The sequence below is a fragment of the Alligator sinensis genome, unplaced genomic scaffold (genome assembly GCF_000455745.1).
Source record: "Alligator sinensis unplaced genomic scaffold, ASM45574v1 scaffold12_1, whole genome shotgun sequence".
Taxonomy (NCBI): domain Eukaryota; kingdom Metazoa; phylum Chordata; order Crocodylia; family Alligatoridae; genus Alligator; species Alligator sinensis.
The window spans coordinates 1,185,473-1,209,544 of record NW_005841973.1 but is presented as its reverse complement, the minus strand read 5'-3'; the positions used below and the strand labels follow the sequence as shown (position 1 = coordinate 1,209,544).

Below are 24,072 nucleotides of genomic sequence, written 5' to 3'. Positions count from 1 at the left end.
TTTTGTGCCATTAACTTGGGGCAGGATTACTACTTAGCACTCAATTTAACAGAATCATTGTGCCATACGTGTAATGTCTTCCTGAGCCTTCTGGCAAAACCCTGCTGCCCAAGAGTACCAGACAGCTGATGCATTTCACCGCCACTTGAAACTTCCTCTTGTTCAGTCATTTTAGCATCATAGGAAATGAGATCCTCGTGAGGTCATCTAGTCCAGCCCCCTGCTCAAGGCAGGATCATCCCTGGCTAAACTGTCCCAGTCAAGTGTCTTTCTAACCTGCTGTTAAACTTCTAAGGATAGAAATTGCCTGAGGTTAGCCTGTTTGAATGCTCAACCACCCTCATAGTCATGGTCTTTAACCTAGGTTTCTCCTGCTGAAGCTTGAGGCTGCTGCTCCTAGTTCTCTCCCTTACAGCCACAGAGAAAAATCCATCTTCATCCTCTCTGTAATCACCCTTCAGGTATTTGAAGACTTTTGTTTTGTTTTTTTTTATCAAATACAAACTTCCTCCTTCTCTTCTGCAGACTAAATAACCTAGTTCTTTCAGCCTTTCCTCATAAGTCTTGCTTCCCAGGCCTCTAATCACTTGTTGTTTTGCACTGGACGCTTTCCAATCAGTTCACATCCTTCTTGAAGTGTGGGGCCCCAAACTGGACAATAGCACTCCAACTTGAGACCTCACCAGTGCTAAATAGAGGGGAAGAATTACTTCCCTTGATTTGCAGGTGACCCACTTGCTAGCGTAACCCAGTATACTCTTGGCTTTTTTGCAGTAAGAGCACATTGTTCGCTTTTATTCAGTTTATGGTCTACTGTAACCCCCTAGCCAGCCATTCCCCAGTTTGTATTTGTGCAAGCAATTATTCCATCCCAAATGTAGGATTTTGCACTTATCCTTGTTGAATCTCATCTGGTTGATCTGTGGACCATTTTTCCAGACTGTCCAGATCATTCTGGATCCTAGCCCTGTCCCCTGGAATATCTGCAACTCCAGCCAACTTGGTGTTGTTTGCAGATCTGCTAAGCATCGCTCAGTCCCATCAGCCAAATCATGTTGCATGATTACTGGGCTCAGGGCAGCCCCCTGGGGAATCCCACTTAATACCTCCTCCCAATTAAATGCCAAGTCATTAATGACTCCTCGAGCACAATGATCCAACCAGTAAAGTACTTTTTGTCTAATCTGTATTTCCTTAGCTTTGTAATGAAAATGTCAAAGAGAGTGTCAAAAGCCTTGCTAAAGTCAAGGTGTATTGCTTCTACTGCTCTCCCCCCATCCACACAACCTGTCACCTTATAGAGGGAAATCAGCTTAGTCAGGCATGACTTGCTCTTGAAGAATTCGTGCTGGCCATTCCCAATCACCTTGTTTTCCTCTAGTATTCACAATAGATTCCTCAAAGACCTGCTTCGTGATCTTTCCAGGTATCAAGGTCAAGCTGACTGGTTTCTTAATTCCCTGGGTGGGCACTGCATTTGTCCTTTCCTAGTCATCTGGGACCTCACCTGATCTCCACCAGGCCTCAAAGAGGATAGCCAATGGCTCTGAAATGACCTCAGCCAATTCCTTCAGTTCCCTAGGGTGCATCCTGTCCAGGCCTGCCAACCTGAAAGCATCTAGCTTCTGTAAACCTTGGCTTTTGTACTTTTAACACACATTTTCCCTCCACATTTAGCAAAGCTTACCTATGTAGTATGTTCTGCCAGGGTATGTAGCTTACATCTTGTATTCAGATCCATTTCAGTGCATTTATTTCATTAGCCTTTCATTACATTATTCTGAATCGGTGATCAATCAAGCTACGCTCTATTTACAATGAATAATCATGTACATGATGTATCTAGATTGCATAATATATTCTATATATATTTCCATTATTCTCTCCTCCTTTTTTGTTGTTGGTGTATTTTTTCTCCCTTTCTGCATTTGGTCGCTTGTTTTGTTCTCTTTTATTTCATCTTCAAGGTTATAGGAACCAGGGATCTTGTCTTAACTAGACGTGTCCCAAGCAGTTTGCTTTTTAGGCACAAAAGAAAAATAATAAATGTAATTTTTCCTTCAACTTTAGGTGTTTGTGACCATCTTAACAGGCCTTCCAGGATGTCGTTGCAGTGATCTCTGTTCTTTTCTGGTTACTTTTAACAAGGAGTATGGAAGGTTGGTGTAGTTTTTAAATGATCTAGAGTAGTACTCATTAAATGTAATGATCCATTTCTGTTCATTGTGCTGAACTGTTACTACAGTATTCCCTGCTTATCTTCTCTGTGTTCCCAGTGTTGACTTTTCCTAGAAGGATCCTGTGATGAGAACTGGAATATTACAGATATCATAGTACTAAGTTATTTAAAACTGTCACTTGTAATTCCTGGTTTTTTCTAATAGTGTGACTACCATATGCCCATTTAGATTAAACCATTTTAGAGCCCAAACCTATCTGTTGGAGCGGTAGTATTTCCAGAAGGGCCAGATGGACCGTTGTATGTTTTGGTAGGATGAAAACGATTGGCGTTGTCAAAACATTAAGGGACAGGTGGAGATATTCCTTTTTTGGTTCCTCTATAGATGATCTTACAAGCAGGAAAAAAAATTGTAAAAGAAGAATTCCTACAAGTCTACCTAAGTCTTCATTTTAAAATGTAGAATATGTTTTTAAAAATAATTTCTTCTGCCTTTTAACAGACCAGAAACTGGCAATAGAACAGTATCATTTAAAGATCTTCTTTTGTTTTTTGAATGCTGACTTTTTTGGCTCTATACAAAGTACTCAAAACCCCACCCTATTCTTTTCCCCTGAAGTTCTTATTCTGAATAATTAGGATTTAATCTTAGTAGTAAAATCTGTGCATATGTTGCCAAGACATAGCTTGAATGGAAATCCTGATCCTGTTTTAGAAGTTGGCATCACTAGGTTTTTAGGTAATTTTCTGTTCTGAATCGCACACAGGATGCTGGGGGGGTTTCGTGTGCCTTTTGGAACTGACGGTGAGGGGCTTGGGGTTTTTTTGTATTGTGAACATTCAGAATGATTTCAAGGTCTTCTGCATAAACCCATCATGAAGTATGTTTTATAAGTAACTGTACAGGTCGAAATTTCAGTTGCATTATAACAATGAAATAGTCATATCCAGGGTGGCCCAACTAAGGTCTGTGCCCTCAAACAATATGCCTAAACCAAACTTTTTTATTACATATGGTTTTGATTAGCCCATCTCCTATTGTTTCCATATCAAAGAAGTCATAGGTGGAAATTCAAAAAATAGTTGACTAATGTTGAAAGAGCGTGAGACGCCTGAGAGCTCCCTTTGCCTGTAGCACAGTAGATGTAATTTCTTTGTAGTCATAGATTTATTTTTGATTAGCCATTGATTCACAATGAAAAGAACAGAAATAATTTGATTTCTCACTTTGTTGTTTTAGGTGGATCATTTATCGGCAAACTTTGGACAGCCCTGAGTGCTTCAGTGCAGCCCACTTCCAGCGTTACCTCTCCAGTGTCCTTGAGTCCCAGCAGAACCGCAGCGCCCGTCAGGCTGCTTATGCTAGAAAGAAAATGAGGCTGCTGGTGGTCTTACAAGGGTAAGTACCATATTGAATTATTCCTGTTTTTTTGCTTATTTGCACTTAAGACCATGTTTGAAATGTTAAGATTCATACGCTTCAGAGTATTTTGCAGCTGATTCTGTTCTTTGTATTTCTGAAGTTCAGTTATCTTGTACTGCACTTATCTGTTGTAATTTCTGCTCTCCTCCATTTGCAAAATGAGTCTTTCATCATGCTCTGGAAAGTCAGGTTTGGTTTTAGTCTCACCCTTTTCAGTTAGTTGTTACAGATATGTGGGACCCTCCATTAGAAGAGTCCCTTATCTCTGATGCTTTTTTCATCCTGGGTGCTGTTAATGGTATTTTCTAACACAGCTCCGTTTTTAAGTGGTTATGAAAGAGGCCCTTGTCTTCGAAATGCTGGCAAAAACAAGTACTGGTATCTTGCACCTTCCACTGACTCCCACTTCACATGCAGCAGCCAACTAGCTTCATAGTTTTAAGGCCCTTTTTCGGGCAAAAAGGGTAGGGAGGAGGGGGAGGTGTATTGCAGGGGGTAATCTGTATCTAGAATGGTGGATATCCCTGTGCCAGCAGTACCGTTAGTTTTAGTCTCTGGAGACAGCTTCCCAATGTACTTGTGTAAGGCTAAAAGTGCCATGAAATTACTTATTTTTCTGCTTTTTTTTCCCAATGGACATCATTTATCATGGAAAAGAGAACAATAAGGTGCAAAGCAAATGTACAACAGCACGTTGCATCGTGCAGAAAAGCATGTTAGCTCAGCTCACGTCCTCCATTTCCCATTTAATTTTATTTGAAAGGTTAATAAAATGCTTAAAATGTTTGGAAAAAATTGAGGGTGGGGCACCATCCCCTTCTATTGTATATTTGTATCTATTGTGTCAAAAATTACTGAAATTTCCTTATAGTCCAGCCTATGTTTTAGAGTGGCTTGAAAATACTTCAGGAAGTGAGATTTAGCATGTGGTATTTAGTTTTGGTCTTTGAAATAATTCAGCCTTTTTTTACCCCCACCCCCTGCAAAATTGAAAGAGCATTTAAATAAGTGCTGAAGGATTATTCCTACACAAGACCCATTCTTTATTCATCTCTCTCGTTCCTAATGTGAACAGTAATCTGAGTTACTAAATCTTGCATTGAGATTTTAAAATGAGAGAAATTTGTATTGTAACTAAAAGACCTGTAACTGTTCCTTGCAATTCTGCAGGACTTTGTGTTGCTATATATGGGTATAAACTTATTTCTGGAATTTTAAATGCAAGTCAGGCGAGCTGTTTTTGCACTGTGAATCGTAGCTTAATATTTCCTATACCTTGCATTTTCAAAAGTTCAGTCTGCCACCCCCCCACCCCCACCCCCCAAAAAAAATGAAGGCAAGTCTATCATTATTTGATTTTTTTTTTCCCAGTTTTTTCTAATAAATACAAATTGAAGAGGGGATTTTAAGTAGCCACAAAACAAGTGTCCTTAGGTATATGGTATGGGTTGGAGGGGATCTGTTGGTTCTTGACCCTGAGGTATAGGATCTCTCTTTTTCACATGCGTTTCTGAAAGTTGACAGCTTCATCAGCACAGGTCATCCTGCTGACAGTCGCTCAGGCTAATCTTATTTTGACCCTACTTCTTTAAGTTTCTACTTGGAAAGTGAAAGGAGACTACTTTAACTATCTTTCTTTTAAACATTAAGTACATTTTTCAATTTAGATTTTAAATGGATGAAACATTATAAAGGGAGATGGGGAGAAAAATCCAAAAATGTAATTAATGTAATCTCAATATAGAAATTCCCTTTTGCGTGACCACCAGTTCAGCTACTGTTTGCCTCTGTGGGGAGCTTCATTGTAAAGAAACCTATTGCAGCTTTGTTTTTACCACTAGGGCTCTTCAGTTATCTCATAGCAAACCTGGGAAAAAATCTGCACGAGTTTAGTTCTTCTAAGAGTCCAGGGTCACAAAACAAGTCAATGTTCTTTTTTTTTATTTTATCCCAATAAAGTATTTAGCAATGAAAGAATTTGCCACTTGAAATCAAAGCTCAGTTTAGTCCGTATTAGCTTTGATTCTCATACACTAGCACAGGGTCGGCAATATTTTCCAGCAGCGACCCAGCTCAGGTGTGAGGTGGGAAGGTGCTAGGGCCCAGCCACCTCCAAAGAGGTGGCGGGGTGCCCAGCTGTGCTGCAATGCAGGCAGAGCCCCCAGCCACCAAATGCCACCAAAGCCATGGATCCAAAGACTCCTTCGGCTTTATGTTGTCAACCTGCAGTAGCACAAAGTGGCAGTCTTTTTAGAGTTAAAAGCATAGGAGAGAAATATTATTACAGTTGAATGTTTACATTGAAATGCCACTTGCACAAAATGTCAGATATTCGTGTTGGTCTTTGATCTTTCTATTTTCCCCTTTTTGCTCATGAAACGTAACAATTTGGGCATAGATCAAACCTAGCGCCTCTTTTAAACCTTCAGCTACCTTGTGGATGTAATGCTTGCAGCTGTTATCACTCTACTTTATTCCTACCATCCACATTTCTGTGCTTTTGGGAAGCAAAAATTTTAAGTTTATAGGAGGGCAATGTTCTTTGAGTCGATGTGATATTTTTTATTAGACCATTAAAAGATATCATGTCGACTCAAAGAACCTTACCTGCCTATGTCCTTAGACCAACACGGCTACAACCAACACCGCAGCAAGTTTAGAGTAGTGCATTTCACAATAGCAGTGAGTAATCTGATTTTTAACGATGCTTATTTTCTGTGCATATGTATTTTAAAGTCTGATATTTTCTACGCACTGACTTATACGACAGACAATTTCTTAGAACTCTATCATTTACCTTGATGGGCCGTTGACTTGTGACCCAAGAAATATAAAAAAACATCTCTTTGCTGCTTTCTCTTTGCAGATATACAGATGTGATTGATGTTGTACAGGCCCTGCAGACTCACCCTGATCCTGAGGTGAAGTCCTCTTTCATCATTGGGACAATTAATACTTGCGTGGAACCTCTTAGCTGCTATATGGAGCATAGGTACATTTTTTATCATTTGTATTACGTGGGATTTCAAGTGTGCAAATAGCTTGTGGTCCATTCTGTCGCAGGAGACCTTTGCCTGGGCTTTGTATTGCTTATGCACAGCTCATAAGCTGGCTTGTATGTGTTGTGGTAATCAGGATAAATGTTCCTTTTCTTTTTTTTTTAATTTATATTTCACTATGCTAACATATCTGCATGTAAAAAAACCTCTTTAACATTGAAACCGTTCATTGGAAATGCAAAAATCGCTTTAAAAAGTTTGCTCTTGGAAAGAAATTAAGGTTGGCCTCCATGGATTATTTTAAAAATTAAAGGTAAAATCAATCCTATTCTACTTAATTTTACAGTACATTTAAAACACTTCAGTGCTTTTCCAGCATTTTTTTATATTTCTTGTTGCCAAGTCATGCCTTTTTATTTCAGTTAGATTTATGCTTTAATTGCAGCTTATTTTTTAGAACTGTAAGTTTAACAAAGACATTACAGACTCAAGATGTGAAATTTTTTTTGGATCTTAGCCCTAAATTTTAAAGGTTGATGTGATAAAGGATGGGAAAGGAAATTCTAGAAATCTCAAGGTTGGATTTCTTAGATTATGAAAAGAGTGGCTATATCTAACACTTAGAATAGAGCAATGCCGTTCTTCATGAAGTCTTCTGGCATGCCTCCTCTAAACTGCTGAGCCTGAAAGAAAAAAAAAAAATCTTAGGTAGCTAAAAATGTTTCTGTAGGGGATGCTGTTTTGGGGAACAGAACTGATTTTTTTCAGACTTAATATGTGCACCGTATACTATTGTAACAGGTATCTTAGTATAGGTTGTCTTGCAACTAATCTAATATCTTTTCTTAAAAGTAGAGAGTGGGTAGAATTATGATCCTCAAAGAAAAAATGTGCAGGAGGTTGTCATTATTTAATATAGCTCGCTAGCGTCTTCAGCTTGCAACTAAAGATTTTGCCCGGTACAAGATTATCCTTTCAAGGCCCCAGAGCAAAATCTCATGCAGCCAACTTGCTCAGTGAGGGCAAGGGGTACGACTTGTATTAGAAAGATACCGCTTCATTTTGGTCTCAGTGGAGAAGCAAGTATGTAACACAAAGACAAAAGGCATTTCAGTTCTCAGGAAGCTGACTGAAGGACCCAAACACAATAAATGTAACTCTTCCAGAATTTTAGTAAATACCAGTTTGACTTTCCTATAATTTTTCAATTTGCTGTAGATAATGTTAGCCAGAAATAGATGTTACTAAAAATACTCCATTAGGCCTATGATCAAAGGGATTGCAGGTTATCTTCTGAAGTGTGAAGTAGCTGTTGATGGGGAAAAGACACAGCCCCTGCCACAGCTATTTCTGTCTCGCTTTGAAGTTCCTTCTGGTAATAGCTTATAGAAGTACAAAATCAAGCAGACCTTAAATGGCCTCATGGTTTCAGTCTTTGAGTGTCAAAACTTCAGCCATTTCACTCAAAAGAGGCCCAAAGGGTGATGATGTGGGGTGGTGTTCAGTTCGAACCTTGTGTTAGGGAGCAGGAGGGTGTCTCTTAAGTTCATCACTGTAGCTGTTCAGCTACATCACACTCTGAGGTTGTCATATCAAGTGTCTTATGATGGGAGCTAATGGGGAGGGTAAAGGGGGAATATTTATTTTAGTTCCAGTTCTGTTGTACTGGAGTTGCTATAGGTGTGATCATTGAGCAGTCACTTCAGCAGTGATGTATTTTTATGTCTCCATGCCAGAAGCTTGTGTGGGTATTGAGCTACAGGTAAAGAACACCAAAGGCGTGTATCATCCCATAAGCAACATAGGATGTTTTAAAGGCATGATCATGCTGCTTAAGCTTTTCAAAATACATGCCAACACTTTGCTAATTAATATAGTACAGTACAAGACAGGGGGTGCATCTACCCATGCACTTTACTGTGGAGGAGACTAATTAGCTCCATAGTAAAGCATCACCATCTACACATGCACTGATATTGGGGCACAGTAAACCAGTTAATTCTCCCATAAGATTGTACTTTTGGGGACAGTGCTGTCTTAGGGAGGAGTAATTAACTGCACTGAAATGCACGTGAAGACGGTGACCAGGTGAGGGCCAGACTCCTGCCTGCCACCTGACCACACAGCTCCACATGTTCAGCACCCTTGTGCCCCAGGCAGCCTTTCTGCTGCCATCTGGAGCCCAGGGCTGACCCCCAATGCCCCCTGCCAGCCCAGGCCTGCTCTGCTATGGCTCAAATTGCTGCTGTCCCAGGTGCAGTGTAGACACTGCTCCTGGGAGCAATTTACTCTAGCTCAAACAGCTCCAGAGTTTATTGCTTCATCTTAATTTCATGTGTAGATGCCCCCAGGATGAACAATGGGAAGTAGTCTGTGAAGCCAGGAAGCTTCATAGAAAAAAAAATTGTCCAAATGCTTCTAAAGGAAAGGAGAGTGCTTGGGTAGACATTACCCAGAAGACTTTTGCTAGCATGAAAGAAAATAGGAAAATGAGTTTCAGTGGTGGTGGCTGCAGGTCAAGTATAATCATTGTCAGTGCCCAAATAGTTGGGAAGTCTTCAGCTCTCTAAAGCTAGGTAATATGGTTGCTTTCTTAAGGTTAACACAAATTCTTTTTGTTTTCTAGATTTCTTTTTCCTAAGTTCCTGGACCAGTGTTCACAAGGTACATACTTTCATTTTTCTTTAGCAAATAATGCAGAACAAAATACTTTGGCCTAAAAGCATTGTCTGGATCACTGGATTCCAGCATTCTTTAGTCTGAAGACCAAACACGTGTGTTTTTCAAAACAGTCTTTTGCAGTACTGGAGAAAATGGTCACGCGTGCCTGGAAGTCCTATGCCTCTTCCCCCAGTGCCTAGAATGGGAGGTGTGTTGGGGAGAAGGGATGGCTAGACTGCAATGCATTTCAGATGCTCCCAGGCCATGGGTTTTTTGCTGTCTGACATGCAGTAGAGTAGACTCCTAGCTGCTATAATCTTGGTTGTGATGGGGAATCAAGAAGCTGCAAGTGGTTGGGTTTCCAGTTCCATTCTGCTGGACAGCAGTGTGGGAAAGTGGAGCCATCTGTCCAAGCCACCTTGGCTCAGATGGACCCAGTCCTTTCCTCATAACCTGGTGAAGCAGGCAGTGGGACAATTAAGGGGGTTCCCCTTATTTTCTTCGTTCTGATGCAGTAGGGGGGCTCTTTCAATCCGTATCTGCATGACTCCTGTACTTGCAGGCAGGACAGAATACTATCTTCCCTGTTCCCCCATTTCCTCCTTTAGCAGTTGGTCCAGTTAAAACATTTCAGTGCAGGGCATAACTCTGGGGTTGCATTTATTTGTAATGAAATCCACTTTCTTTATAACACCCTTGAGAACCTCATGCTGAATAGCACAGCTTTAGGTTTCAGATAAGAAGTAACAATGCCTGAGTCCGTGTTTGATGAATGGGCTGTAACGCGGATAGAAAGCTGGCTGTGTCGTTGGGTTCAATGGGTAGTGATCATAATCAATGTCTCACTGTCTAGTTGGCAGCCGGTATTAAGTGGAGTGCCCCCTGGGCTGGTCCTGGGATTGGTTTTGTTCAGTACCTTCATTAACAATCTGGAAGATGGCATCGAGTGCACCCTCAGCAAGTTTTTGGGTGACTCCAAACTGGGGGAGTAGTAAATATGCTAGAGGGTCAAGCTAGGATTCAGAGTGACCTTGACAAATTGAAGGGTTGGGACAAAAGAAATCTCATGTAGTTCAACAAGGACAAGTGCAAAGTCCTGTCCTTAGGACAGAACAGTCCCATGCTCCAGGACAGGCTGGGGGCTGACTGACTGGACAGCAGCTCTGCAGAAAAGGACCTGGGGGTGACGGTGGGCAATAAGCTGGATATAAGTCAGCAGCGTGCCCTTGTTGCCAAAAAGGCTATCGGCATCCTTACAGCATCCAGACGAGAATCTGATGGTGTTCAACGCCGATAAATGCAAGGTTCTCCACCTTGGGGAAAAAAAACCCGCAGCATCCTTATAGGCTCGGCAGTGCTATGTTGGCTAGCACTATGCAAGAAAGAGACTTGGGGGTCATCATTGACCACAAGATGAACCTGAGCCTGCAATGCGATGCGGCGGCTAGTAAAGCGACCAAAACACTGGCTTGCATCCGTAGATGCTTCTCAAGCAAATCCCGGGACGTCATTCTCCCCCTGTACTCGGCCTTGGTGAGGCCGCAGCTGGAGTACTGTGTTCAGTTTTGGGCTCCACAATTCAAAAAGGATGTGGAGAAGCTTGAGAGAGTCCAGAGAAGAGCCACGCGCATGATCAGAGGTCAGGGAAGCAGACCCTACGATGACAGGCTGAGAGCCCTGGGGCTCTTTAGCCTGGAAAAGCGCAGGCTCAGGGGTGATCTGATGGCCACCTACAAGTTTATCAGGGGTGACCACCAGCATCTGGGGGAACGTTTGTTCACCAGAGCACCCCAAGGGATGACGAGGTCTAATGGTCACAAACTACTTCAAGATCGTTTCAGGCTGGACATAAGGAAGAACTTCTTTACTGTCCGAGCCCCCAAGGTCTGGAACAGCCTGCCACCGGAGGTGGTTCAAGCGCCTTCATTGAACACCTTCAAGATGAAACTGGATGCTTATTTTGCTGGGATCCTATGACCCCAGCTGACTTCCTGCCCTTTGGGCGGGGGGCTGGACTCGATCTTCCGAGGTCCCTTCCAGCCCTGATGTTTATGAAATCTATGAAATCCTGGGCTGCGTTGGTAGGAGCGCTGCCACCTGATCGAGGGCAGTGATTTTTCCCCTCTATTCAGCATTGGGGAGGTCACATCTGGAGTCGTGTGTCCAGTTATGGGGCTCCCACTACAGAAAGGATGTGGACACATTGGAGAGAGTCCAGCGTAGGGCAATAAAAATGGTTAACATGCTGCGGCACATGACTGGTGGGGAGAGGCAGCGGGAACTGGGCTGACTTAGTCTGCAGAAGAGAAGACCGAGGGGGATTGAATAGCAGCCTTCACCTCCCTGCAGGGGGGCTGCAAAGAGGATGCAGCTGGACTGTTCTCAGTGGGGGCAGATGACAGGACAAGGAGCAATGGACTCAAGCTGCAGAAAGGGAAGTTGAGGTTGGATATTAGGATAAACATTACAACGAGGAGGGTGGTGAAGCACTGGAACAGGCTCCCCAGAGAGGTGGTAGCATCTCCATCCTTGGAGGTTTTAAGACCTGGCTAGTCAAAGCCTTGGCTGGGATGATGTAGTCGGGGGTGATCCTGCTTTGAGTGGGGGGTTGGACTAGATGTGACCTGAGGTCCCTTCAACCCTCATTTTCTATGATTTTGTGTTTGTGTCATGCTACATATTGCTCAGTGAGCTGAATGAAAGTGTTAGCGCATGAAAATTTGCTTCTGGGAGGCATCTCTATGTAGAGACAGGGATTGAAATTGTGTTATCTCCTGTAACAGTCGCTTCCTTTTCTCTGAATTCTTGAAAAAGTTTGTGGAAGTGTTTTGTTCCCTTGTAGCTATAATTTCAATGAAAACTGCTTTTTAGTATGACAGAAATCTCATTTTACTCTGAAGTGACAAAATAAGAATGGCACTGCTTTTGAGAGATCTATTTTTAGATACGTTCGGTCATATCTGCTGACTTTGAAACAAAGTGCTTAGTACCTTATCCTGCTGTTCACAGGAGGAAGTCAGAACAGGTGAGAGTGTCCCTTTACGACAGGAGTAGCCCTGTCTCCGCATGCATAATTGAGCAAATTGTCATTTAAGTTGCAAGTGGAAGAGTAAAATTGGAAACTGCCTCCTGTAGGATCCTGGTGAAGACTCTTGTGTTTGTTCAATGTGATCAAATCAGTGATGATGAAAAGTACTGTCCTTAAAAGCGAAAAGACAATTTCCCCTTCCCCGCATGGTCAACTGGAGATAAGAAAGCTGGTATTCTTGCCCCTCATCTATGATAGGAAAGAGTCCCTGGTCACACCTCACCTCAGTTCGGCATTTTTAGGGTTGTAGCTATAGTTGTAAGAACAAATTCTTTACCTCTTGTTTGACACTTTAACTTGATAGTCTCGTTACGCCATATCAGAAAAGAAGACATATACATTAGCGTTGTCGTGCTGAAAGGAGTAGTTAAGAGAAAAAACCCTCCTCTGAATAACTGCAATTAAGAAGAGATGACTATAATCAGGAAACAAACCCTGAGAGAATGGAATAGTGAATAACATAAAATGCACTATGTATTTATGCCATTATAAGAATGGATGTTTTACCCCATTTGTAACATTTAAAGGACGTTCACAAAGGAGCAACACAAGCGATTAGGGATGTGGAGGAAATTCTCTTATGAAGAGGAATTTTAAAATTGGGTCTGTTTGAAACAGTCCTCAAAATAGATTAAGTGGGTGGTATGGAGAAATTGTCTGTCATAAGAGCAAGGGTCACTAATTAAACTAAGAAGTGGTCAATGCAAAACTTCTTTGTGACTTGGGAACTCGTTGCCACAGGATATTAATGCCAAGAATTGGTCAGCATCCTAAGACTATTTGGGATCTTCCTGCGTACTTTTGCCCATACGTTGTGATATCAATACAGAAGGGAGAGGAATTTCAGAGATAAGTCCCTGGAGATGAAAGCCTCTTTGGAGAGTGCCAGATTAGCTCAGGGCTGCCTGATGCTTGGCCTCTTGTCCCTTTCTTTGGAAATGAATAATTGCTGTCGGAGACGAGATACTGAAGTAGATGGACCTGGGCTGTCCTCCAGAACGGCAAATCCAGTGTTCCTGAGAAGGTGCTGATTTTCTAATACTGTTTTTAAGAAGAAAAGTCCAGTTGAACAGTACTTGAAGTTCAAGTTCCCTTTATGATCCATCTTTGCCTGAGGCCCTCTATCCATGTTAGGCCATTGCATGTCTCTGTTCCACCTTCCTCTTTCTCATCTACACCTATAGATGTGTTGCTTCAGTACATACAAACCCTAGTCATGGACGTAGGGACCCCCCTGTGCCAAGGACTATATAAATATGGAACAAAAAGCTTTCAACACAAGTCCCAAGCTGAGGCGACAGATGGATATGAGGGGGGGAATGAGAAACGATATTAATCAGTGTGATGAACAGTAACCTCAGTTGCATTTTGCTAATTTGCTGTAAAAGCTCCTGTTTTGGGGGGTCAGTAGGCATAGGAAGATGACACATTAACCTTTAGCCCTAGACTTGCGGTTCTGCGGTACAGCCTCCAAATCTCGGCACTTAATGAATATGCATCTGCATTACAGAAACGACATGCGATTTAACATGATGGGCAGTTCTTGCTTTGGAAAGCCACAAGACTTGAATAACAGGTCAGGCCAGAAACGGATTGGGAGAAGTCTAATGAGGAACTTTCACAGCACCTGTCAGTACTATATGTAGCCTTAGGCGGTCCTCTCTTGTCTCTTCCTTGCATAAGCATTTTAAAATTGCCCAAATAGACTCCCATCTGTCTTTCTCCAATGTATTCCCCCAGTCTTCTCTTACTGTCAGACCATTAAATTGTGATCTGCTGCAGCTTTATTTTTGGGCAGAGGTGGGGGAAGAGGGCAGTCTCTTCTCTATGGATGAGATGCACCAGAGGATCTCTTAATAGCAGATATCAATATGGCATAAAATTGTCTATCTATATCTGGGAGTGGGAAAGGATGGATGATTGTTGTACAATAAACATGCATGAGCTTTCCTTGCTATTTCTTTCCTAACAGTTATTCCCCGGGTTGAGCACATTCCTGCTAACTTCATTTAGACTGGTTTGCAAATAAGGAAACAAAATCAAGCCCTCTTGGAAATGCAGTGAAGTGAGGGCAGTTCAAGTGGTGAAACGTCCGAATCATTAGGGAGCAACATTGGGTTTAAGGATTTCCAATCTTCACTTAACTACCTTCCTGTCTCAGTCTTCCTTCTCGCTCCTTATGTCCAGTTGCCTGTTTTTGATAATAAGGCCCAATCTTGTGACTACTTGCAAACAGGGCTAAAGGTCTGGTGCATTATTGTCTGCAGGACTCACAGAGCAGACACAATTTCACGTAGCTCCGTAAGGTTGTGTGGGACTTCATAGACCGCCACTGTGGTAGAAATGGTTCTTAAATACCCATCGGTGCCTGTGAACAAGGAGTGTGAGACAACACTTCTTCCCTCCCACTTTTCTTTTTACCCAATTTCTGATTTCCTTGATACTGTTTTTTCTGTTCCTGTCTTTTGTTTTCAATCCTTGACCTCTTGGTAGTTCTGTACATAAAATATTTATAGCACAATAGTGGCATATGCTGTGTCAGTTCAAACAACGCTGATGTAAACATACTGCTGTTTTTTTCCATCAAAATTGTAAGTTAATTTATAGCAAGCAATTTGCAGTTGATCCATCTGGTGGCGCCAGTCAAATGAAGGAAAATATTTTAAAGTAGATATCCAGTATTATGTGCAGCATGAAATTACGCTGTGCTTATTGGTGTGTCTAGTCTTACCTTGTATTTCAGTTCATTTGGGTTCACAGACATGAACTCGTGAATCTATCTGTTAACGTTTGAATTTCTCTGTACGTGCTCGTCTGTCTCCAGTCTCTCCGTCCAAGTTTTATCATCCACAACTGTCGATGTTTCTTAGGTTACCGTAAGAACTGTTGAGGGATACAAATGATATGATGTTGAATTAAATTTTAACATTTTAGAATTTCTTTCCGCTAGTTTTTTTCGAAGGGTTCAGTTGCGCAAGTCCCCTCTCTTCGGTCTCAGTTTAGTGCCCGTAGCATAGGGAAAATACCTGAAGTAGGCTACAGATTGTGCTAGGGACACAACAATCGTCTTTTAATGCTGAAGGAATAGTGTTGGATTTAGTAGGGGCCCTACATGGTCAGCTCCGTCATCCCTTAGATGAGGAATTAGCATTTCCTTCTGGAAGAATTCCTGTGTCACATAATTGGAAATGATTGATCACAAAATGCCTTGAGAAATGAGTAGGGGGATCAAATCCGAATGCCATTATACATTCTTTTCCTTCATAAAAACAATTCCAGTGCCCAAGGCTTGTTGGCTCTGCTGTCTCCGATTCCCTTTAGAAGGCATTTGCAGCGGCAACAGCTGGTTCCCATTAAACCTGCAATTTGTCTGCATGGTGTACCTGTTACTTTGCCAGGTACAGAATGGCGTCTTCTGTATTTAAATGCTGGAAGGCTCTTCTGGTTGAGAACAATAATTGTTCCTTAGCTCCCTGTGATGGGGTTAGACCTGAATGAAAGCATAACCTCACGGATGTGAAGGGGGCAAGGTTACTTTTACTGCAGCATCTGCTACTGCTGCTTCTCTCAAGTTGGTCTCAGGAAATTAGTCATCTTGCAAGGTTTCTTTTAATGTCTCTCTTCACCACAAAACCAAAAGATACATTTTGGAATCTTCTTTCCAGGAAGAAAATCTTTTCTTTTGCTTTTACAAGTGGGTTTTTATCCGAGTCTAACATTTCAGCTATAGACAGTAAGGATTAACATTAAAGATAGCTGGGGACGCTCAAAGCCTTGTGGAAAGCTCAGTGCCTAGAAGTAGGTTTTTATTAAATTGGCCCTTTCATTCTTTCCTTTTCTTGTTTAAATTGGCTTTTGCATTTTCTGATCAGCTTCCATTTTAATTTGGTTGCCATCAATTAAATGTCGTAGCTTGCTTTTTTTAGAGCCACAAGGCATCCAGCTGTTATTTGCTAAGGAAGAGACTCCTGTTTAGCAAAATCTCCACCTGACTCGGCAGAGATGGGCGCTATACCAGTGGTCGGCAACCTTTTAAGCCACGGGCTGGAACAACCTGGCTTCAGTCCAGTGTGGGCTGGATGGTTTCCATGACACATCAGTGGTTGGGGGGCTTTGCTTGCACCCTTTCCAGGACCAGGCAACTAGGAGCTGCGCTTGTGCTGCTGCCACTTCTCCCAGCCCCCAACCCTCGGCTGGGGCGCAGGTGCAGCTTGCAGGCAGTGTGGTGCTGCCCTGGGGTCAGGCCGCTGGAAGCTGTTTCATTGCTGCTGTCACTTCTGCACACCAGCTCCAACGTGGGGCGGAGAGGGGGAAACGGGGAGGGAGAAGTGGCAGCAGCATGGACACAGCTTGCAGCTGCTGAGCCCTGACACAGCTCCGCACTATTTGAAAGCTCGGGGGGTGCGGGATCTAGGGGCCAGGGAGGGTCAGCAGCAGTGGCGAGGTGCAGCCTAGCCCCGCTCAGGTCCCTGGTTCAGATGCAGGCATGGTTATGGGCAAAGCTTTGGAGCTCTGCAGGCCTCACGTAACCCACAGGCCATATGTTGCTGACCTCTGCACCATATTCTTTTAAGGGCTTCTGAGTTATGGGAATCACAGTATTCAGACTCCTGCTCTTTCATGCCTCTGTGGGCACTCTTATACATGCTCCGGGGTGATGGTGAGGGGAGCAGTGCTTTATTTAGAGCAGTTTAGAGAGCCACTCTAATTAAAGTGCCACAACATCTTGTGCATCAGTGTCCCTGCGCTTGAAAATTCAATGAGCTCTAGTTCAAGCACCCCTGCCACCGCTTTTAAGCATGGGGACTCTGATACACAAGATACAGGAGGCTGCTGGAGCACAGTAATTGCCACACTCCAGCAGACTCAGTTAATCGAGTCTGCTCCAATGCTTTCTAATTACAGCACATTGGAGCTGCCTCCACGCTCATGTATAGGCACCCCATATGTCCAAGGTTGTTGGTAGTCTGTCTTAAAGACTTTTTAGTAGTTGAAATTGTGCTTATAGAACTATTTCTAGGAGCATTGCTGTAATGTGTTAGTGGAAAGGAGCCTGGATGTTAGTGGAAAGGCTGAGCCCGGTCCTCAGCTTCCTTAATAGAGGAAGTTTGGTATGATCTCAGCAGTATTCCTGCCCAAAGCAAGGGGGTTGGACTCTCTGATCTTCAGGGTCCCTTCTGCCCCTTAATTTCTGTGATTCTATGATCTTATCACTCTGAAGCAATCTACCAGCTGCCTTTACAGGGAGTAAATGACATCATGTCCTAAGGACTCTGAAAGGAGCAGGGAATAGCTCCTTGTTCATCCAAAATTCAGGCGAGGAGTTACTAATGCTATCTACAGTTAAACTATTGTTCATATTTGCAGTGGGTATCAGGGAGATAAAGATTAAGGGAGACAAAGGATCATTTTACTTCTCCTGTTTTAATGACCTTGTTTTGAAAGCTTTAAACTATCTATTGTGGACCTGAAGGTGACGAGACAGCATTTGCTTCCAAATGTCTTTGGTGCCTTTCATGAAGGATGCAGATGTGACCCAAGGTGGTTGCTCCCTTTACTATGGAAAAATGCAAAGGAGAGGACCTTATCTCAGTCCTGTTCTGCTATCCTTATCCAAATGCTGTGTAGAGTATGGCTGCTGGATTAGTTAGGCAGACATCATTTTAATTAGGATAGTAAGGTTTTTTTCTTTACTTCAGTTAAGTGGTAGTAGCAGTAATTCCTTGCATCCTTTGATCTCTATTCAAGTCGAAGCCTTATTAATTCATTGTAAGGAAGGTAAATATCCCAGTTTTACTGATCGGAAAAATTTGAAGTATTGAGTGTCAGTACTTCTTTGCCTTTCCAAGTTGGATACAAAGCCGAGATTAGAAGTGAGTTGTAAACTCAAACCACTAGCAACTCGGTGCCTCTCGCGTTGGCTTTGAAATGCTCATTTTTGTATAGGAGTAATATATGTACAGAAGATAACAGGTAATTGTCACACTAAACATTTTAACACAATAGGAACAATTTTTGTAGCACAGGACATGAACAGGACCTCTGTACATTCATGCTGACTCCTTTGTTGGTCCTTTTCCTCATTGTCCCTTCAGGTCCTTTTCTACTAATCAGCACAACTACAACGTTTTCAAGGATAAAATATTATTGTGAAGTTGTGGCTTTGTTTCCAGTACTTGTTGGACATGAGAAATTGTCATCGTCCATCACTTTTTGGCTGTATAAAAGTGCTGTCGTGCCACTCATACCTGATAGCATTGGAAGCATTAATTGCTATATTTTAGATGGCTATGTCCACCTATGGTTACTCTCCAATTAAAAACAAACGCTAAACTTCTCATTTCAGATTATTTTAATAGCTGTATTCTACTTTGTCTGCATTTTCATGTTCAGAAATAAAGACCCTGGTACTGATAAGCTGAATATGAGCCAACACTGCTCTTTTTGCAAAAAAGGCCAACAATATGTGGGGCTGTATTAACAGGAGTGATGCTTGCAAACCAAGGGAAGTGATTCTTCCTCTCTGCACCACTGGTGAGGCCTTGCATGGAGTACTGTGCCTGGTTTTGGGCCCCCCACTTCAAAAAGGATGTGGAAAGATTTGAGAGAGCCCAGGGCACAGCAGTAAAAATGTTTTGGGCCCAGGGAGGTAAGATTTTTGAGGAAAGGCTAATTACTAAGGTTATTTAGTCTGGAGAAGATAAAACTTAAGTGGCATGGAGGGGTGGATTTGATAATTCTTCGGATGCCTGAAGAGCAGTTAGAGAGGATGGAGATGGGCGTTTTCTGTGACCAGAGGGGACAAGATTAGAAACAATGGCCTCAAGCTGCAACAGAGGAAATGGAGGTCGGCGATTAGGAAGACCTTGACCACTGTGATAGTCAGAAAAGCACTGGAACAGGTACCTAGAGAAGTTGGGGAATCTCCATCCCTGGAAATACTCAAGAGCAGGTTGGACAGTCACTTGGCTGAGATGGTTTAGTCATGACTGATGCTTCTTTGAGCAGGGGCTGAACTAGAGGACCTGATGAGGTCCCACCCAGCTCTACTTCTCTATGATCCTGTAAATGCTTGCTTATATGCATACTTTTCTTGCTTCGTGCATTACAAAATGGTTTGTGCTGTGACGATCAACATTTTAGGATCTTTTGTCCAAAATACACACTTTTGTTTTCTTTCTAACTTCTTATTGCATCCTTTGAGAGGTTTTTGAAATGCAGGGCCTATACCTTTTTATGGTTTTTATAGAGTTTGATACAATGGGCCCCTAACCTAGTTTGCCTTTTTCAGTTGTGTTTTGCAATATAAATGTAAATTCTATTTTTGTTGATTTTGTTCCACATAATTTAATCGTGTGCTCTGCTGCTTGTTTTCAATAAGCTAAGCTGTCCTTAATGTGCTGAGATGCAAAATGTATTGATTGGGATATGGGGGAGAAAATGTTCTTGACACACAACTCAGTCATATGTAATAGCTTTCCATAGCAGTACAGATGACTTGACTAAATTGTTCCCCAATTTCCTCTTACAGGACTAGTGAGCAATGTAGTCTTCACAAGTCACACTGCTGAACAGAGACACCCACTCCTTGTACAACTGCAGAGCCTTATCCGAGCTGCAAACCCAATGGTTTCATTTATCCTGGCAGAAAATGGAGTTGTAACAAGGTAATGCTAAAGTGTATGCTACTTTTGATTCTTATGCAAATGGGAAACGAAAATGAGCTGATCCCTGTAGCTTTTCTTTTTGTTCAGGGGGAGGGGAGATTATGGACTAACACTAGCAAAAAGCTTTTTGGGTTTTTTTTGAGCCCTTATTTCTCCAATAACAGGAATCTTTATCTGTTCTTTGAATGGTGACATTTAGACACAAGTCTGATGTACTTCATGCAGATGTTCTAAAGCAGGGGTATCCAGCTTTCCTGCCCCATGAACTGGTTGAGTGGCATAGGGTCAGTCTGCTGGCCAAATCTCGTGTGGGCTTGGTCTGCAGTTGCAAGCCAGTATGCTGGCCTGCCTCCATGGATCTAGATCCGGCCACATGCCAGCCCAGTTTAACGTGCAGGTCTATATCAGCCATCCCCTGGGGCTCCTTCAGGTCCAGTAATTTGGCAGCACGGGAGCTGGCATTAACCCTGCCACCGCTACCTCACTGCCAAATTTCCAGCCCCTTTGGGAGCCCCCAGAATAGTGACACTGCTGTGCAGGCTGCAGATCGAGCACCACTTTTCTAAAGCAGTGTGATTCACAAAGGATTTAAGTGTTAAAAAAGGGAACCTACACAATTCACTAGTTCCTAACTGAACAAGTAAGTCCTATTCAATGTGAACAGAAGTTTTCGTATTTGGGGTTCCCCTGAAGTCATAGAATCATAGAAAATTAGGGTTGGACTTGTGCATATCCAGCTTTTCTAAATAGTCCCTAATCTGTTTTTTCACCACTGAAGGCTATTCACCTCCTCCTCAAAATGTGCTGCCCAGTGCAGTAGTCTGGGAGCTGATGTTGCCTGTGTAGAATGAGGTGAAAAAGGCATTGAGTTATGTCAGCCTTTTTGCATTATCTGTCCCTGGATTGCCTCCCCCATTCAGTAAGAAAAACCACGCTCTCCTTGATCTTCCTCTGTTGCTAACATACTTGTAAAACTGTATATCCTTATGTATAAGGAAATTCTCACTGGATTTAATGTCGTATTTGATAGGTTTACCTGCTTCCTAGATGCAAAACAATGCTGAATTGAGAAAAAATGACTTTGTTTAAAAGAAACTGAACTTTTAAAAATGTCTGAAGAACAGAGAATATTTTAGTATGCTGTAATTCAGTAAAAGTATAGCTTAAACTTAAATAACTTAAACATGAAACAGTAACAATAGTCACAGTACATTAAAATTTTTCTTTTTATAGGAATGAGGACATTAAGCTAATTCTCTCAGAAAGCAGTTTTTCTAATCCTCAGATGATGAGAGCTCGGTATCTAATGTATCCTGGCTGGCAAGTATCTATATTGAAGTATTAAAAATGTGTTGTCTTGCTTAATGTGAAGATTAAAAAGTCTCACTAGCTCAATTTATAGTTTTCAAGACCACTCAGTCATAGACCACAGTTGCTTTGTTATCGCTTTTTTTTTTCTTCCGTCAGCATTTGAGTGGGTCTGTACTGCTCAGTTATTAATGTCAGGCAGTACTGTGCTGAAACCCGATGCAGATCCATGTGCTTTTACCTCTTCACCTCAAAGCATTTGCATAGCGCTGTATCGACGTGGCTTACCGTCCTGCAAGCCCTTGAGGGGTGGTAGTGCTTATGAAGCAGTTCCTTCTGTCCATGATGAAGAGTAAATGAGGGTATAGATATGCAGTGTGAATATATTTTATGGGTTTTGGCTATACTAGTGCTAAGTATCTTCTCCCCCTCTCCCTCCCTATTTAAATTGACTGCAAGGCTGATTGCTTTCAGTGAGACAAGGAATGAAGGCCTAGGAAGGATTTGGATGGTTCACGGGATGGGTTAGGTCAATAATAATCGAAATAACTGAAAGAGATTTCATTCTGACTGCTGCTCACCCTAAATGAAATTAAGTAATGGCATCAGTCCAGTTGTTGGCAAAAGTTATCCCCAGCAAAATCAGCATCTTTTCCTGGCAGTCTCGGAGGCCAAGGGCTGAAACTATGTGAACTTGGCGATGTTTCCTGAAATTCAGGATTACAGTACAGTGCTGGGCACAATCTGTTGTTGCTTTTCTTTTGTTTTCCTCTCCTATACTTGTTTAGCAGAAGACACCATTCCCCAGGGCTATCCTTCTGGCTTATTCAGTATTGTGGTTCAATTTAGAGCTAGGCTGTCCAACTCCTATGCAGGTAGGGGCGGCAGGCCACACCAGCAGGGGCTGTGGGCCACGCTAGTACACCACATGCCGCATGGTTGGCTCAACCTCACCCACAGCACCCCTGCTGCACCGTGCCCCGCAGGGGTACCACGCCTCGCTGCACTGCCCCCTCGGATGCGGGCAGGGACTAGAAGCCAGAGAGGGACCCCAGAGACCTCAGCTGCTGCTGCAGCTGGAGCTATGGTGGGGAGCAGGGGCTGAATGGAAGTCCAGGGGTCACAAATTAACTCATTGGGGGCTGTAAGAACAACATCTACTGCATTTGCCTTATGCTTATAACTAACACTTACCTCTAAACTGGGTTTGAATGAAGTTTCCGAAGTAAACCAGCATGAGGCATTTAATGATAGGGCTTGGAAACCCCACATTGCCAGAAGGGAAGAAGTTGGGGCAGAAGAAACCACTTCAAACCTCTCGACATTATTCAGTTTCTTAATGTGACACACGCAGGGAAGGAAAAGTAACGGCAGGAACAGCATTGAAGATGTTCCCTTACCTTAGCCTTGAAACACAATTGCACACATAGCTCGCTAACACTGTTTATGTTGTCTCTTCTTAGACATGATTTGTGTATTATTTCTGTCCATGAAAGCTTATCAGTTGTGAAAAACCACATTTTCTTTTCCTAGAAACATGCTAGATTAGCTGAAGCATAGTTGAGATGCATTTAAGTCTATGAGAATTTCTGTTACCCAAGTTCTGATGGGAGACCATCTAAAATATCTTGTCCCAAACTTTCTTTTTCAAGGTATGAAGGGAAATTTGGATCTGGGTCTGTGTTCCCACCAATGGTTCAAATCTGTGTGTGGTTTAGCCGTCCTCTGGAAAAAACACGCTTTGTAACGAAATGTAAAGGTAAAACTGAGTTTGGGTAACTTTGATTCAAATCACAGTTTATAGTGGTTGGAGAGGGGGAAAATGTGTAATAAAGCCCTGCACTAATCACTAACAAAGGGAACTTCTGCTTAGAAATGTTATTTCCCTGTCCTTAACAAATGTAGCATATGTAATATTTTCACATCCTGCTCTGAACTTGTTTAAATAAAAGTCTGAATTTAGGCTTATAATATTTAGATGTGTATATATAGTGTATTTAATACTATATTCTTGTGAATATGCTTCTAGAATATATATAATCATGCCTTTCCTTTTGTCATAGAAAGACATTTTAAAGAGCGTTGCCTCCCACGACATGGTGTAACTTGGAAAAGGGGGATACAAAGATGCATTTTTGTATTCTAGCCCAGTTAAAAGCTCTTATCCTTTTTTTCCCCATTGGGGAAGTTGCATGATTTTTCTTAAAGTTTCAAATAGGATGGGCTGCGGAGAGTCTAGTAATTTCACACGCTTTGCTGTCCTTTATTTAGAGATTGCTAGGGTACACAGTCTTGAATAAGCTACACCAGAAAAGAGAAAAATAGATTCAATATTTTGTTTTCTTTCTTTCAAACAGCGATCAAATCTTCACTTAAGCCAAGCCCTTTCTCTGGGAACATATACCACATTTTGGGCAAAGTTAAATTTTCAGGTAAGTGACAAAGTACTACTCACCCGTCTTGTGATTGGTTGTCTTGCTTGCGGTTGGCTTGCTTAATCCCTGAATAAAAGATAAGTGGTGTTTGCATTTAAAAGAACTTTTATGCACATATGTCCATCTGTTACCTGTTTAAAATGCCTCTGAGATGAGCAGTCCGCTCTCTCAGCCCGGCATTTAAAGCAAATATGTGTTCTTGCTTGTTAGATTCCGATAAACTGATTGAAGTCTGTCACAACACATCATCTAACTCACTAAGCCTTGTACCTGTTCAGGAGGGGCCAACCCCTCCTGATTCAAGAAATGATA

The 24,072-nt window shown here is 42.2% G+C and overlaps 1 protein-coding gene across 1 annotated transcript in view; it reads left to right on the top strand.

Moving 5' to 3' along the window:
- Positions 1 to 24,072, top strand: part of CUNH20orf194 (chromosome unknown C20orf194 homolog) — a 127,079-nt gene that overhangs the window by 90,110 nt on the left and 12,897 nt on the right. The window contains 10 exon segments of the mRNA XM_014518655.2: positions 2,071 to 2,159; positions 3,420 to 3,578; positions 6,469 to 6,594; positions 9,228 to 9,265; positions 19,882 to 20,017; positions 21,251 to 21,337; positions 22,978 to 23,084; positions 23,683 to 23,757; positions 23,971 to 24,066; positions 24,069 to 24,072. The exon segment at positions 24,069 to 24,072 is cut by the window's right edge and continues 76 nt beyond it. Coding sequence (XP_014374141.1) covers positions 2,071 to 2,159; positions 3,420 to 3,578; positions 6,469 to 6,594; positions 9,228 to 9,265; positions 19,882 to 20,017; positions 21,251 to 21,337; positions 22,978 to 23,084; positions 23,683 to 23,757; positions 23,971 to 24,066; positions 24,069 to 24,072 — 917 coding nt within the window.